The 17817-nt window shown below is 35.3% G+C and overlaps 1 protein-coding gene across 2 annotated transcripts in view; it reads left to right on the top strand.

Moving 5' to 3' along the window:
- The window catches only part of LOC131079675 (pyruvate dehydrogenase (acetyl-transferring) kinase, mitochondrial), a 39272-nt gene that overhangs the window by 10499 nt on the left and 10956 nt on the right, over positions 1-17817 (top strand). For both annotated transcript variants that reach the window (XM_059211073.1, XM_058017685.2), the window contains exons 2-4: positions 7863-8121; positions 8305-8485; positions 9075-9222. In XM_059211073.1, the coding sequence (XP_059067056.1) occupies positions 7863-8121; positions 8305-8485; positions 9075-9222 (588 nt within the window). The remainder of the gene's footprint in view (positions 1-7862; positions 8122-8304; positions 8486-9074; positions 9223-17817) is intronic.

Genomic DNA, 17817 nt, shown 5'->3' on the forward strand with positions numbered 1-17817 from the left:
TAATCTTGTTTCAATTTCACTCTCCTCTTCACTTGGAAAATGAAAGTTTTTAAGGACATAGCAAAATCATCTTTAAATTCATCTGAGAAGGAATATGGCAAGGACTCTAGTTGATTTTTGACATTGTTATATTGTTTAAACAAAGCCCTTGATTTCACAATTCTCCCTAATTGAGCAACAAATATGTTTTCAGCTTTTCAACTTTCATCCAACTAGTGATGGAACCAGAGCTTTAGTTTAAAAACCTGTCATATGATGACCCTCTAAGGTGTATGGGAAAAATCTGCATTGTACATCCTATGTTCAACATTCAAAAGTCTCAAGGCTTCTTTGAAAGCAAGAACATGCTCCTCAGTGGTTCTACTGCTATTAGATTAACAAATTAGGGGATGTTGGTCAGCATTTCTAGGTAAGTAATGGGTACCTCCAGGAATCTTTATTGCCCTCCTCATATAACCCAGGAATTTGAAACTTAGGTCTAATAACACTTAGGATGATTACAGAACATATTTACATATTTTTTATCTTTTTAAATTTTTACTGGGTAAATGATAGGCTTGGTCCGACCTTGTGTCAATTCTGTTGATGTTTCTTTTGCTAGGCCAATAACTAGGGGTTTAAAACCCTCCTGTTTTAGGACCTTAACAATGTTGGATGTTTGTTGTATGTTTTGCATGTTCTATGCTCTTTATAGATTGCACACGTGCCACAATTAATGAGGTCCATGGTATTGCCCTGGTTGGATGGCATGGGTGGGAGAACCTGTGAATTTCTTTTGGGCTTGTATAGGTAGTTTTTCAGCCCATGGCTTTACACCCATTGCATTGTGATATTGCTTAGTGGTTTCTTATTCTGATGTGCCTATAAACATTTACACATGGATTAGGTTTAAGTACAAGTGAGAAATACCTTATTGCATTGTAATTGGTTGAATTAATTCAGTAAGTTAGTGCTGTTTTTTTTTTTAATTCTCTGAAAAAGTTTCCCAAGGTAAAATCCCTTCTTATGCCAATACTTTTTCTGCTGCGTTTCAGATTCTTCTACCATTGGTTCTCTTTGTATAGGTTTATTACTTTTATTTCCTTTAGAATGTGAAATCTAGTTCATGGGTTGTTTTTGCCCATATAGGGCTTATTGAATGATAATAAACAATGCAGATTAAGCCACTTTGAAGAAAATCTGCCCTGGAGATGCATACAGATTAACAGTAAAAACCGAAAAGTTAATGGAAAACAAGTGCATGAAAAGTGTTATTATAGAAGCAACGTAAGCTCAAGTTTATCATGATTTTGTACAAATTTTAGATGGATTAATTCAACAATTTGAATAGTAGAAGCCCAAACAAAACACTTTCACCAACCTAGATCGACTTATACTAAATTGTGGACAGTGGCTCAGGTGCAAAGAAATAATAAAAATTACAAAGGAGCAATTTGAATTGTATCCCAGTTACAGCAACACTAAAATAGCATTGGCATAAATCTGATGCTGGGAATCAAGAGAACATATAAAACATTCAATGGAAAATATATTTTTATCAGTAATTATGTCGTGTCCCCTTCGTGACATTAATATTTACGCCATCAATGAGTAAGTTAAGAAACACCTACACAGAGAAAATTGTCTTATTTATAAGACTTCACAATTTTCTGTGATCCAGACCAAACCAAGACAAATAGCAAAGGGGAGGGTAATGATTTGCATCCCATCGGGAGAAAGCAATCTATCCCAGCACCGATACATAGGTTGATAGATACACAACAATCACTTTACAATGGCACATATAATTATTGTTGAGGAGCGATTCCAATTAAGGCAGCGATTTCATTAACAAACAGTGATCCCTGTATCTTGAGCGCATGCAGCAATCCCTATATAAGATAATAATGCAATGATAAGACTAAGAGGCATGTAAAAGGTTCATGTTTAAATTAATACATGTTTAATTAATTAGTGATGGGGATACAATTACACCCAAACAACAATGGGTTGTTAAGGGGCAAAAGACAGTATGAGGAGGCACCACTCTTGAGAGGCTTGTGACCTTAAGGGAAAGACATAACCCTCCACCCCGATGAAGGGGTATAAGAAGAACAACATTCAGCATATAAGAGGCATTGAAGGATAGAAGATCGAATATATCTTGAAACTAAATTAAGGCAGTCTGTTAAAAACTACTACTGTGTGCTATGATTATTCTGTGCGAATTTTTAAGTGTTATAACAGTAATCTATATCCGTTATGTATCGTTATCTGCATAACTACTTCAGATTCTTTATGATTACTTACATACTATAGAAATGACTACTTGTATATGCTTCATACCAAATAAAGCCAGACCATTATATTCTACAGTCACTTCATGTAATATATGTGTATTATCTTGCATTCTGAATATCTTTCATGCTGTGATAGAAGGGTGGGTCTGCAAGAGGGGTACGGTGATGAAGCATCCCTCTATGGTACGCCACCTCTACTATGGGGGACTTGATGGTCCAATGAGGCCAAGGGGGTACAGTGGGTGATGCCCTTGGGCCTAGAGGAGATGGTATTCAGGGCACCCTGTTGTAACCTCTCCCCTATCATGTTGCACAAGTATACTGAGACAAAATCATAAAGAGAAGGAGAGGGCTGACAAGATGAGGGGATAACGGAAAGGGGATACCTCACTGGGTAGGCCACCTCATGTGGATGGCATGGGCCACATGAGGCCAAGAGGGATGGTATATCTTCTCTTGGGCCCAGGGTAGAGGGTCTGAGACACCCCATCAAAGTCGTATTCACCTATACTCTTACATGGTTGAGTCTCCAAGACAATTAGGATATTTAATGAATAATTCTCAAACTCTGTTTATGATCTAAATAATGTGAATTAATAATGCTGCTAAAAATTCACTAAAACTAATGTCTCCTGCTAATCTGATCACTATGCAAGTCTGGTTGGTGCTCAATTCTGTTTTCTCTGCTGATATAATTATTATTCTGCTATACATTTACAACTCTGATTTTCTGAGATTATTATTGTAAGAAATCTCTAATCTGCTTGCAGGGATTTAATCAGGAAAGAAAAGTATTCTCTAAAACCATCTATTCACCTGGATATTTGAGAATTAGGGCAATTTAGGGCAAATTAGGGCTTTCCCAATTAAGGGATATTACAAATTAATGGTCTCAGCAAGAGCACAAACACATTGGAACTGGCAATAAATACTGATACGATGTTACCAATTTGCAGAAAAATAAATTCCTGGCATCAAAATCTGCAGTGGTTTTCTTCCATTCTTACCTCAATATTGTTCTGTTTGCATTGCTGATTTATACAGAAATGGGAAGAGGAATACAAATGGTCTTTCCTTGATCTGAGTAGTTATTGTGGTATGGTAATTGGATTTTTGTTTTTTAATCCCCAAACTGTTTGGCACTTGTATTCACAATAACAAATAAGTTGAATATTAACTGGATTGGGTGTTTCTGAAATACATGATTGAGGAAATAGGATCCGTCTACCTCTATATTAACTTTAAAAATGAATTACATCTAAACTTCTCATGAGCTTGCATGCACCAGGCATCATCTACAATGCAATTAACTATTTACAAATAAGGCCCTTCAAAAACAAAGGGACGTCCCCAGACAAGAAACAAAAATAATCAACTGCACAAAACCCAGTTATTCCTGCTTATTGAGAGTGGAATGTCATCTTGCAATGGTCCTTAACCTTTTTTAAAGCTGTTTTTTTATTTTTGAGCTGTAGTCCAATTTTCTGAACTAAAATATGCTGAATTGTCAGAAGATTGATCAGATGTCATTGGCAAGTCCCCCAAAGGAAGGGGCTTGTCCACCGTAGTACCAATCAAGGAAAGGGAAAAGCTCTAAGGAAAAGCTCCAACACCCTTAGCTGGGGATGAGCCACCAGCCAGAGAAAAAGAAGACTTGGAAGAAATTTAGTCTTCAATGAGACAGGAACTACATGTTCTGAAGAAGATTTGTCCGAATATATATGATGATGTCTGAATGCTGAAATGGGCTTGGTCTTTGCCAAGAAAGTGGTGGTATTTTCTGGAGATAAGAATCTGACTGGAGATGAGGGACCCCCAGTAGACCTTTTGAGGTCTATGGCAATGTAGGAGTGCCAGGAAAAGTATATTGACGGATCATATCTTTCCTTTTCCACTAAATTGCCTACCTTGAAAAACTGTTCCTTATTTCTGCAGAGGAAACTTTTATACTGCACGAAGAAGCTTGAGCCTGATTTCTGCTTGTAAAACCATGGAGAGATCCATTTCCACTAGAATCTGGGCAGAGGTGAAGTGGGAATGGAGATGGGAAGTATCTGGAACCACAAGTATTTTTTCAAGGGGATTCCCACTGGAAGAGAGATTGGAAGAGCCCAAAAAGGTAGTGGAAGATTAGTCATTAGACAATTGAATCCAAACTGAAGAAACTGTTAAGGTCTCAATAAGTGGATAAAGCTCAGAATACCATGGTTTCATATATGTGGAAGCTTTTTTGCCAGGATGACTGATCACCTTGAAGCAACCTTTACTTACCCCTACTAGATTTATGGACCACAACAAAAAATCTTTTCACACAGGGATAGATGAATAGTTCTTCCAAGAATGGCTTCCAGTTTTTGAAATCCATGCATTCAAATTAACTGAACTTGGCCAAAAGTTTTGAAACCTACAGTTTGAGGTATGTTCATCAAGCCCTCTTTGGCCTTCAGAATATCTGTTCCAAACTCCACACCTTAATCAGTTCTGTCTGTAACTCATGAACTCATTGAAGTCCCTGCAATTGCTTGGAATCCTCTGGAAGGTTCCTGAGCAGAAGAAGAAAAATTTCCCCCTCTCAGCAACTGGCAGGGGCTTGATAAAAAACCCTAGATTGCGAAGGAGAAACACAGCCAGCCAAACAAACAGAACCTTCCTTTAGACTAGGCAGAATGCTTCTTGATGGTGAAGGAACCTGCACGCTATCAGACCACTTAGCATTTGCAGACCAAACATTATTAACAGAAATTTGTTTCCGTGGAGAGGACTTTGCAGAGGATGGTGGTAGAGTAATGAATCAGAATTCTGGGCAAAAGAAGAGCCACCTTTCACACCAAGGGAAGGATTAAGGAGCCCTGCCACACATCCTGAAGAGAAAGTGCTACTACTTGGAGGATTTTCATGAGGGACCAATGCCATAACTTGGTTGGGTGTTTAAATATCTTCAACTTTGTCTTTCCGACTTTTTATAATTTAACTGAGTGATTTCTTAAGCAGCGAATGAAAATAGCATTTTTGACAATAATCTTTTTGATATATCCATGAAATTCTCTGTCATGCCCTTTTTATGATATTAATTCTGGGTATATGAAATCCTATTCTACAAAGTCTTTTTAATTCTCTACAGCTGGATCCAACGATGACAACTTACTCACAAATATTGCCTTTTTGGTTATGGCTTGTACTTATAACAGGTCAGCAACCCCCAATTATAGACGTCTGTAATTATTTGATGCTTCTCTTGACCTATTATAATCCAAATGTAAGTCTATATTATCAATGCATTGCTCAGTTCATGATTTACAAATTTGGACAACACATTGAATAGTCCAAAACATAACAAATGTGTGGAGGTGATGTTATTCACAGTGTTAATACCTCTGGACAAATTCGTCTTTATCTGTTAATGAAATATCATATACAAATTTCATATCTGATACTCATTTCACATTTGCACATTCCTTTCTAAATGATTTCTTGGTCTGCGTCCTTGGTACCTAGCATAGTGAGCACAGCCAGGATTCTAAACCTGGCATAATGACAAAGGGGCATATCTTATTGAATTCAAAAAATTATGCAATGACATTGCTTCTTTGCTCCATGTTGCCTTACATCCTCAACAGATTTAAGAATCCTTTCCTTGACAAAATTTTCATCCCAAGGACATCCTGATTCTGTATAAATGCTCGTCTAAAGCTTCTTTGTGCAGTAGAATATGCTGCTAAAAAATAGTTAAACCTGCCAATATCTTCATGGATATGGATTTTAAAAACTGCCTATGCCTGCTTGCAAGAGTGCTCTCTGTCTTATTTTGACACAAAACCATCTTTGCACCCTAGCGAAAGGATCTTATGGAGACATCCAATCTAATGCATTTAATTATAAGTACAATATCCTGATTCTGTATAAATGCTCGTCTAAAGCTTCTTTGTGCATAGAATATGCTGCTAAAAAATATTTAAACCTGCCAATACCTTTATGCATATGGATTTTAAAAACTGCCTATGCCTGCTTGCAAGAGTGCTCTCTGTCTTACAGTTGTTTGTCTCAGTGGGAAACCTTGCCCATTACCGACCATTAGACAGCCCTAAGATTTATTCCTTCATCTTCTGAAGATACATTACAAGGATCAAAAGAGACAATAAGTATTTGTAAGTTTAAATTAATGATCAGAAAGGTGTGGCCCATTAAATCTGAACCTGAGTATACATTTGAAACTTAAAACAAAACTTGCAGTGACAAGTGCCGTGCTCTTGCTTTCTTGGAGGATTAAGCTTGATAAGCAATAAAGGAAATCAAAATCCAACATTGTGCCACATCAAGATGTCTCGATAAATCTGGGAAAAGAAACAACACTACAAAAAGTTCTGAGCCCTGAGATCATAACATGTTGTAAATTCTTAGTTACTGGGGTAAATAGGTTAAAAGACCCGGGAATTGCAGGGAAAGAGAAGTTGTTTGAATAAATGTGGCAAAATCCCACAATCCTAGAGATAATGGTTTAAAATAAAGCAAAACAAAATGATTCCAGGGAGAAGAATTCTGTGATGGATGGTCTTAAATATTTAAGTTTTTGATATTTCACCTTCTCATGTCAGATGGCAAAAGGGGGCTTGTATATTCCAATACATGAAACTTTGAATTTATTAAATGTCTTTTACTTTGTTTCCTCTTCCATTATGGGAGAAATATAATCCATCTCAACCTTAACATTCTTGTCTACCTAACATGCAAAATAAAATGACTTTAAACATCATGAGCTCAAGTATTAGATGACTTAACATCATGAGCTGAAGCGTTAGATGACTTGTACTTAATTACCTTAATGAAGACCAAAGATATTAATATTCCCATTGAATATTAATATCCTTGGTCTGTTAGTTGGAGGGGAAATTATTCCTTATGATATCCTATAATATTTGGTTTCTTACCATTATAATAGTTATATAATCATTTCTCTGCAGCAAAACAATGGCCTCATCATTCTTATGTTTACAAGCTTAACATGCACTCCCTTTGAATTTGTGTTTTTCGTTGTTCTGGTATGATCGTGATTTGTAGTCAAGCTATTTAATTTATTTTTTGACATTGAAAACCAAAAGATCTCAAGAACAGAGTTGTTGGTGAATTTGAAATAGCAATTTTTTTTCTTCTTAGTCTTATGTTATGTGAGCACTTAACTTTGACTAATCGTATCCATATTACTTATTGACTACACATAATCTTCTCTGTCGCCAATATCTTACAGCTCTGGCTGATTATTGCCATGTGTGAAGACCCTACAAACTGTTTTAACTTTATCAATATGACTCTGGATAATTGTTTCATTGGAAGAAGATTTTCAACTTATAGAAAATGCTTTACCCTCAAATTATCAGTCCAGTTTATCCTTCAATTATTTGAAATTTCATGATAAAAGCTACCTGCTTATTTTTTTCTTGTATGCTTCTTCAATGGCTTCAAACTTGGCTTTTGTTTTGATTTTGATGTTAGTACACACCTGTGTTGAAGCATAATTTTCAAACTAGATTTTGAGAGTAGGAATTATGTACATTAATTCATAGTCTTTGCATTTTTTTTTTATGGTAGGTCCGTGATTGGTACGTCGATTCATTTAGGGATTTGCGTACTTTCCCAGATGTACAAGATTCAAAGGATGAGTTGAAGTTTACAGAGTTGATTAATCAAATTAAGATGCGCCACAACAATGTAATGCCAACAATGGCCGTTGGTATCCACAAATTGAAGCAAGCCTTGGGGCGTAAGCAAGGATTGAATGAGCTTCCAGAAATACATCAATTTTTGGATCGATTTTACATGTCCCGTATTGGCATTCGTATGCTTATAGGTTTGCATTTCTTCATTGCAGGAACAAAATTGTTAGTGAGTAATTGAAGATTTTTGTCTTCTTTTTTAATGTTGAATGATTTTTCTGTTTGTGTAGGTTAAAAATGAATCATGATACAAAATAGTATTTTATGTTTTTTCATATAATAAACACCGACTGGATTTTTGTATTCTTAATTTGCAGGTCAGCATGTTGCTTTGCATGACCCAAAACCTCTACCGGGTTATGTAGGCCTTATATGTACAAAGGTCTCACCTGTTATAGTAGCACAGAATGCCATTGATGATGCAAGATGTGCATGCATGCGAACATATGGTACTTCTCCAGAAGTTCATGTTTATGGGGATCCAAGCTTCACATTTGCGTAAGTTTGCATTGCATTTGGATTTATGTATATTAAATGAATCATCAGGGATGGTCTTGATATGTTTCAACATTATGTTATTTTTAAGGTAGAATATATCAATTTAGTTGAATGTTATATAAACTCATGTATGTGAAGTGTGAACATATGGGACTTCTACATGTTATTGAGGATCCAAGCTTCAAAGTTGCTTAAATATGCATCACATTGTATTTTTATATATTAAAAAAATTATCAGGAATAGTGATGATATATTTCAATTTATATATAAGGTAGAATACATCAATGCAATTGACTCTTATAAAAAGTTTTACTACTAGTATAAAGTTACAGGGGTTACAGAATCTGTAAAAAAAGTTCAAAGCTGTGATGCTCTTCAAATCCTCTTCAAATTGGTATTGCTGATTGTGATGATCTTCTAAAACTAGTTTCAACCATCATCCACGGTGCCTTCTTTGAATAGGCAAGAATTATGTCAATTTTCTAATTAGAATAGGGAAGGAAGTAGTGATGGCTAACATGTATGCTTTCTTCTACCATTTTCCTTTGTTATGATACCTGTCTTTATGTTGATGGTTATGATTAACAGATATGTGCCAACTCATTTGCATCACATGGTGTTTGAATTGGTAAAGAATTCATTGCGAGCAGTTCAAGAAAGATATATTGATTCTGATCACGATTGCCCACATGTTAGGGTTGTGGTTGCTGATGGACTTGAGGATATTACTATCAAGGTGAGTGACCTCATCAGTGGATATTTTAGGGTTATTATTGCCCTTCTGCTTTTTAATGTTCTTATTAGTTTTCTATGCATTCTTTGTTTGCTTTACTGCAGTCAGTTATTAATTAAGAAAATAAAGTCACCCTTTTCATTTTTGAAAAAATGGGGAATTGAGGTGTGCTTTTTCTCACGACCAAAGAACTTTTTTGAACTATTTTAGTTGAATCAGATCGATTTTTCAACTTTAATATTGAAATTTAGTATGGGCTGTGATGTTCAGTGTAATACTGAACTAATTACATGGTTGCTCAGTAGAATCCAAATCTGAAAGGAGCCAAATAGGATGCTTCAATGATGCCTGAGGAACTTATTTGCTTCAGAATTAGTCAGAAGCCAAGACTAAAAGAGCGAGAACTTATACCTGTAGCCATTTTTTCTTATGATTTACCAAGGGATAGATTATATTGTGACCCTCACCTTTATCGAAAATATGCAAAATATATTAACAATAGCATAGACCTACAACTAAATTAGCAGAGCCAAAGGCTAAAGCCATTCAAAACTATAGAACCAAAATGTGGATCAAACAAAAAGCGAAAAACAGTTAGGGCAGGGAAGATGCACCCTGCCTAGCCACATGTCCACTGTACCACGAGATGATCCTGACTGAGGACATGAGGCCACCGAGGTCCCAGATATTCTTACTCTTAGCTAATGGAGAGATAAATTCTACCGAGGGAAATGTACACTGGAAAAGCTCCTTGTATTGGACAAGTGCAGGAGGACACCATCTACCAAGTACAGAAAAATATCTGTAGATATAGTTATTTAAGATTCAAATTTGGATTCTCATTACAATTCTCTAGTGCAATTTCTGCCAATTCATTTATTAAGTGTACTTTTTCTAGACAATCAAGAGCTATGTGTGAAGAACTAGAGATGACCCTCAATTAGTGACACAACATTTAATCAATTAATTGTACTGCTTGTCTGTCAAGCATTATCTTTTCTGCAGTTTACAAACTCGTGAAGGAATGTGTCAGAATAAGATTTAACTACATCCAATCAGTGGAGTTGACAAATTGTTAGAACATGTATTAAGAAAGTAAAGCAGTTCAGAAGACAATATTAAGTTGAGATAGCCAAGATGCTTGTCTGTAATTGATCCAAAATATAATTAAATAAGTTGAGATAGCCAAGATGTTTGTCTGTAAGTTGAGATAGCCAAGATGTTTTTCTGTAATTGATCCGAAATATCAAATGTACTTCAAAGGATTGAAAGGGGAAAGGTCATATATGATGATTCATTTCTACCATGAAGGGAGTTGTAAAGTTAGTATGATATAATTTTTCACATTAATGAAATGAGTTAGGGATGCTTGGTTTGCCTCTTGTTCTTCTGGTTCATCCTTTGTGTATGTTTTTTCATTTGTAAAACCAACATGTGGTATTGGAGATTTTGAAGCAAAATCAGAGCAACTTGTAGTGAATTCATGGAGCTAAGAAGATTTACATTGTTCATGCAAGTGTGTGAAGCTGCAATGTGTGATGTCCCCATCTAAACAATCAAACATGATGATGCCCGCTTTAAAATAGAGTTTAATAATAAATAATAATAATACAATTAAAATATTATATATATATATATATAACCAAATAAATGAATAGAATGAACTAGATAAAATCTTAATGATAATAATAAACAAGGTTTAATATATAATTTATATTTATTAAATATTAATATTTATCAAATAAAATTTTACAATATTATATTATTGATAAAATAACAAAGTAATTAGAAAAACAAACATAATAATAAGTAAATTCAGAAAAACAATTATTCAGTTAAAAAAAAAAATAATATATAATAGAATAGGAATCATCCTAAATAAAGTTAATTACTATATTAAATATAAGAACACTGCTGGTGTCAGAGTTTGTCCCTCTCAATAGACAGTGACATTAGGAAGGAGTAATCTGTAGAACAACGATCCGGTCCTTTAGGACGATGACTTGGAGAAATGCAAATTACCATAATAAAGAGGACCAAGACTAAGTAGCAGCATCTATTAGATTGGTGAGGCTTCAATCTATTTGAAGAAGGCACAAACGACTTAAAGGGATAATGATCAACATCATAATATTTCTATGTATTAAAGAAGATTATTCAAGCATCAAGTAAGACTAGCTTTGAAGAAATTATAATATCAATAACATATCGACAATTATCTTTGACCACCGACCTTGAGAGATAGGAATTATAGGAGTATCGATAAACATCAATTACTTATATAGAGACTTTTACTATTAAATTATCAGATCAAATCAGATCAGAGCTGTCATTGAGATACAGGCAGTAACATCATTGTTCTTGGTGGAGAATCAAGCCATCCGTATTTACAGAAAGCATCCAAGAGCGTGATACAAGACAACGATTTTATTTATAAGTTATACGGTTAAATGAAAAAGACATTATTGCATTAAGGGCGGCGATCAACATATGATTGCAGTTCAGCATAATTCTGAACCATATTGCATTCATTTTAAGAAAGTCATAAGGACATTAGAATTCTAGTATCATTATTACTATGAAAGGAAGTAATGGCACATTTAATGATTATTATCGATTATAAATGGATTTTGTAATCAAACCCAACACTACGGAATAATTATGAAAGATCGACTTTAACTAATTATCTTGTTATCAACATAATCAAGGAAAGGATGCAATTAAGTTAGATCTTTGTTAGGAAGAGATATGTCTTTCCTGTATCCAAATGTTGCAAGCCTTTCACCCAGCAAGATATAACTTGGCAAATCGTAGACATCAGAAAGGGATATAGAATAGGTATCACCTCTTTCCTTCTTATCCACCGGGGAATAGTCTGATTGTAGCCCACTCCTAATTAGCTTTACTGGCGGAGGCATGAACAACAAGTGTTCATTGATAACTAGTCACAGCACTAATAACTTCTAAGAGACTACTCTTCTGCTGCATAATATCATTGATAAACAGATATCATAGCATTGCCTGCATGCTTCTATTATAAATCAGAGATAGCATTATCGATCCATCACTGCTGGTGATAGAGTTCATATTTTCACAGCGTATAAATCCGTTGCATCTCAGACACTACATAAAAATATTGTATGCTTCATAATCATATACTAGCCCATACAATCTTAAGATAATTATCATTGTGCAACTATTTTCCATTTAAGATCACATCTATGATCATTCATTTACCATTACTCATTCAATTCTTATTCATTTGACATAACAAGGAAGAGAGATTCGAGTGATATTCCCTGCATACCCTCTTAGCCAATAAAGGGGACATTACACAATGTTTAAAGAAGTGTAGGCCTTTTTATAATTAAGAAGTAAATAGCTTTTTTTTTCAAGAGATTATTTTTTGGATACCCCCTGTGAAGACTCTTTAGGTGTGCCTTCTTCATTGTAACTGACTTTAAAGTTCAATCTCAAGTATAATTTGTACATGAGAGTTTTAACAAGGGTTTGATCATGCATGCAAATGAATCCATGGAGAAATACATGTTAAAAAGCTTAAGCTAAAGTAAATAGTATTCCGACCATTTCAAGCACACAGCCTTTAGTTTGATCAAATTTTTTGCAGATGTCCTTGCAACTTTGTCCAGACATTTTGGTGGAGTTATGTATGGTGATCTTTGAGTGGGATAAGATGTTTGTGAATTGTTGTGGAAATATATTTTTGACAGAGGGGGATGAAAAAATAGCTATTTTCTTTTACAAATTCAAGTTGATGTTTCTTTCTGGCTATTAGAGTGCAAGAATAGAAAAAAGTTTGTATGAGACCTGGTCTAGGATTGTATGGAAGATGGACCTGAAGAGTTGGTTAGAGAAGGTGTTTGAGAACTTTAGCTTTTGATGTTTTTTGCTGCTCAATGTGTCGCTGGAGTTGAAGCTGAGTAGAATCTGTTGTGTTGGAAGGAGAATAAGGTTTGTGGAAGTGCAGGCCATAGAAAGAGGTATAGGCTGTGCAGCATAAGTGTGTGTAAGCAAAAGAATAACTTGTGCATACTGTGAGTTTGGAGATATAAACACTCTGGAGGAGGAGCTGTAATTTGCATGCAGTGGGCTGAAGCTATGGAAGTCAAAACACTCTTGTGAGGAAAAAAAATGTCCATGAAAACTTGGAATATTCTACTAGCAGTCAGAAAATATAATGCCCCTGATTGACTGGGTACTCTGTCTAAAAAAGGCATTTCATTTGAGTAAAAAAACATCTCTTAGTAATATTCAGACTGGATAGAAATGAAATTTGGGCACATGTTCTTTCTAATTTATATGGGACCAGGAAGTCATAAGCAGTGGCAAGGAAATAATTTAGTTATCGAAATTGGAACTTGAAATTTGGGAAAAGTGATTGTGCTCTCGGACATTACATTTTCAAATACCCTCATGGCGTTTTGAGCATAACTACATTATATGTTATCATATCTAGGAGCTGTCAGAAGTTTTGAAACTAGACTTTATAGATTTTGAGTTGAACGGTCACATGATAGAGGTTGCAGAGCAGAGGTTCTAATTTTGAAGTTTACAACTTGAGCCGGAGTTCTGAAATTGCACTGATGAAGGCTTTGCGGGCTATAGTTCATCTAGGAAGTTTCAAATGGTCTTAATCAAAGAAGAAAACTTATTATGACCACCCCTTTTCTTGGAAAGGGGTATTCCAAACACATTGGTAATGTTAGATTTTGGATGAAAGGTCTCTATCAATGTTATTTTGGCATATGAATTGGTGTAGTCTGAAATTACCTTTTTTTGTTTGCTATATGAATTGGTGTAGTCTGAATTAATTGTTTGCTATGTTAATGTCTTTGACAATCAATACCTTGCCATTTAGCTTTCAAATTCAAACATACAAAGATTATTATAATGGATTAAATATTATGTGAACATTTAAGAGTCTTGACTCAAGATTAAATACTACATTATCAGAAATCTAAATTATCATAATGTCATTCACTGGATGAAGTTCCACTCTTGCATCAACTATATCATCAATTTCCAAGTCCTATGATGCTCTCTAGATACTTATCACTCTACCTGAGATTTCTTTGTAGGCAATATATTTTTGTTTTGATCAGTCTTTGTAGGCAATATATTACAAAAACAGAGCATAGAAAGATAACAAATTCTGCATAAATAATCAGCTATGAAATAAGGAGCAAAAGCATCCCTATATAAAATTACAAACACCTTATCCAATGAGGATAAAACTGACAACTAATAAAGCAAAAGGCAATAACTTAAAGTCCACATGACTTTATTAAAGAAGATTCCTAAACTCTATCCTAAAAGCTAATTGACTGTATAAATAAAACAGTACTCTATTAACCCTACTAACTACACCAAGGTTATCCTGAAATTCTATAAATTATCAGAACCCAAAGGCTTATTAAGGATATTTGCAGTTTGATTTTTTGAAGGACAATACTGTAACGCAACCAATCCATCTTCTACAAGTTGTTTGATGAATTGACAATGTAGTTCCAAATGTTAAGTACGATTGTGAAAGATTGGATTCTTGGCAAAGTTTGAGCACTCTTTGAATTTCTTAGATCAAAGGTAAAGGCTCTGCTTGAAGCATCATCATGTCTGAAATCATCCTTCTAAGCCATGCTACCTCGCATGCTGCTTTTGTTGTTCCTTGATATTCTACTTAAGATGAGGAAAGAGCTACTACCTATGCTTCTTGCTGGTCCATGTGGGTGCACCTATGCGAAAGCTGAAAAAATATCTAGAAGAGTATTTTTTTCATCAACAAAACCTGCCAAATCTCAATCTCTGAACCCAACCAACCTAGGATATTTGCTTCTGCTGTACAAGTGTCAAAGTCAAGTTTCCCTTTGAAATATTTCAACACCGTGTTTGCTGTAGTCCAATGTTCTACACTTGGTGCTGTCATGAATTTGGAAATGGAACTCACAACATATCTCAAATCAGGTCTAGTGACTCAATATATATAAGGTTGCCCATTAATTGCCTGTATGCTAACTCCTTAACTATTTTCCAGTTAGTTTTGGATAAAAATTTCAGCCCTTTCTCAATGCTTGGCGAAATTTTGCAATTTGTTATTTTGAATTTTTGAGAAAACTACTGGCATATTGGACTAGGAAATAAAAATATTGTCACTTGTTTACCAAACTTCATTTGGATAGTAATTTAGGAGGGCCCGAATCGGTCATTTCAAAAGCTTTGCTAATATCAGATTCAATCTATCAATAGCACTTGCCTCACTACCTATAACAATGATATCATCCACATATATGATGAGAAGAATGAGATCAGTACTCACACATTTGATGTAAATATTGGCATTCAAAGGACTTTGTTTAAATACCCGTTCAACCAAATACTTGTTGATTTTGATATCATGCCTCGGGTGCCGACTTCAGGCCATATAGAGCTTTCTTCGATCTACATACAACATGCTCCTCCTATACAACTGGAAAACCTTGTGGTTGAGTCATGTACAGTTCTTCCTCCAAATCTCCATTGAGAAATGCGCTTTTAATGTGCACTTGATGGATTGTCCAGCCAAACTGAGTTGCCATGGTTAGAACCAATCAGATGGTGCTCATCTTTGTTGTAGGAGCAAAGGTCTCCTCGTAGTCAATGCTTTCTCTTTGTGGAAATTCTTTAGTGAACAACCTAGCTTTGTACTTGTGAAGTGTACTGTTTGCTTTGTACTCTATCACAAACAATGGGTTTCTTCCTTGGTGGAAGATTTGAGAGATCCCATGTCTCATTCTTCATAAGATTTAGAGCCTTTTCCCTTTCAGGTTTTCCTTTTGCCTTAGCAAATATTTGTGGCTTATACACTCCTTGATATTAGCCATGAGAGCAAGGTTGATAGTGTTTGTCTTGTTCTTGCCTCTTGATGATCTTTCCTCAATCATTTCACCTACCCAAACATCTCCAATTGTGTTTTCCCACCACTTTGGTCTCCTCTTGGAAGTCTCTATATTTTAATCAACATTGTCATCATGGCTTGTTTGACTTGTATTCGTGTCACATGGATGCTGTTCTAGTTATCATTAATTAAAATTGGGTCTTTTTCCTCATGCTCTGAATCCCCCCTTTAGGTGGAGCTACTTGAATCTGAACGCTTTAATCCTTAGCCATAATAGGCTGGTCTTTTATAATTTGAAAGTCTAGGAATGTCTGGAAAGTCTAGAGATGTTTGGAAAGGCCTTATGATTCTCGTTGTACCCTATAGGCATCAATTTCTTACTCTTAGGATCTAATTTGGCATTTTTTTCATTGGGAATCTATGCATATGCAATGGAACTAAAGACCTTAAGATTACTAACTTTTGGTTTCTTCCCAAAACATGCTTCCTTTAGGGTCATATGTATCATCAGCTGTATGGTAGACCTGTTTAGCAAATAAATTGCAGTAAATATTGCTTTAGCCCAAAACCTCTTGGGAACACTCCTACTCTCCATCATACATTTGGCCATCTCTGGGATAGTACAGTTCCAATTCTCAACTGCTCTTTTTTGTTGTGGAGTGTAGGATGTGGTAAAATATCAGTCGATGTTGTGTTTAGCACAAAAGTTGCTGAATTCTGTGGAACAAAACTCATCTTCATTATCAGATCTAAGAGTGGCTATGACACTACCTGACTCTTTTTCTACTAAAGATTTGAATTTTTGAAATTCATTAAATGCTTCAGATTTTAATTTCAAAAAATATAGCCTCATTTTCCTATTAAAATCATCCACATAAAAAAAATTCTTGCATGTAGATTGATGATGTGTTCATTGGTCCACAAATATCTACATGAACCAGTTGTAGGACTCTCTTGGCTCTCCAAGCTTCTTGTTCCTCATCAAATGGTGTTCTATGTTGCTTCCTGGCTTGGCAAGCTCTACACACTTTGTATATGTTGCTAAATGTTAAGAATTCCAGCCATCAAGTTCTCTCAAGCCAATTGAGAGAGGTAGGACAAATTGAGGTGTCCATATTGCTAATGCCAAAGCGTAGTAATGGTTGATGCACTCTTGGCTGCCAATGCGTTCTCTGACTTGTCCAATTTCAACCAATCTATACAATCCATGATCTTCTATAGCAATAGCAATAGTCTTCATGGTCTCTTTGTCAATGATATTGCATGTTTGCTGAAAATGACATCTAGATTAGGACTATGTCGCTTAATTTGACTTATAAAAACTAGATTGAGCTCCTTTCTTGGTACATAGCACACAGTGAGAAAAAATAACCTTTTCCTTTCAGAGGTTATTTGCACAATCCATCTACCTTTAACCATGTACTTGTCACCACCATAAAAGATCACCGGATCAGAGCAAGTAGTGTACTCTGTGAATCGGTCTCGCTTGTTGGTGAAGTGAATGTACCATGTGATTTTGACTGATCTATTGGTCTTTTGCCATGAATGCATAGAAAGCTAACACCTTCTCTTATGAATGCTCTGCCTTCTGCTGATTTTGCTGAGGCCCTCCTTGCTTGGATTTTTGTTTAGCCAACCTTATTCTGCAATGCTTCTTTGTATGACTCAACTTACCACAATAATGATGTGATGTTTTTCAGATTCTT

Source organism: Cryptomeria japonica, chromosome 9 (genome assembly GCF_030272615.1).
Source record: "Cryptomeria japonica chromosome 9, Sugi_1.0, whole genome shotgun sequence".
NCBI classification, from domain to species: domain Eukaryota; kingdom Viridiplantae; phylum Streptophyta; class Pinopsida; order Cupressales; family Cupressaceae; genus Cryptomeria; species Cryptomeria japonica.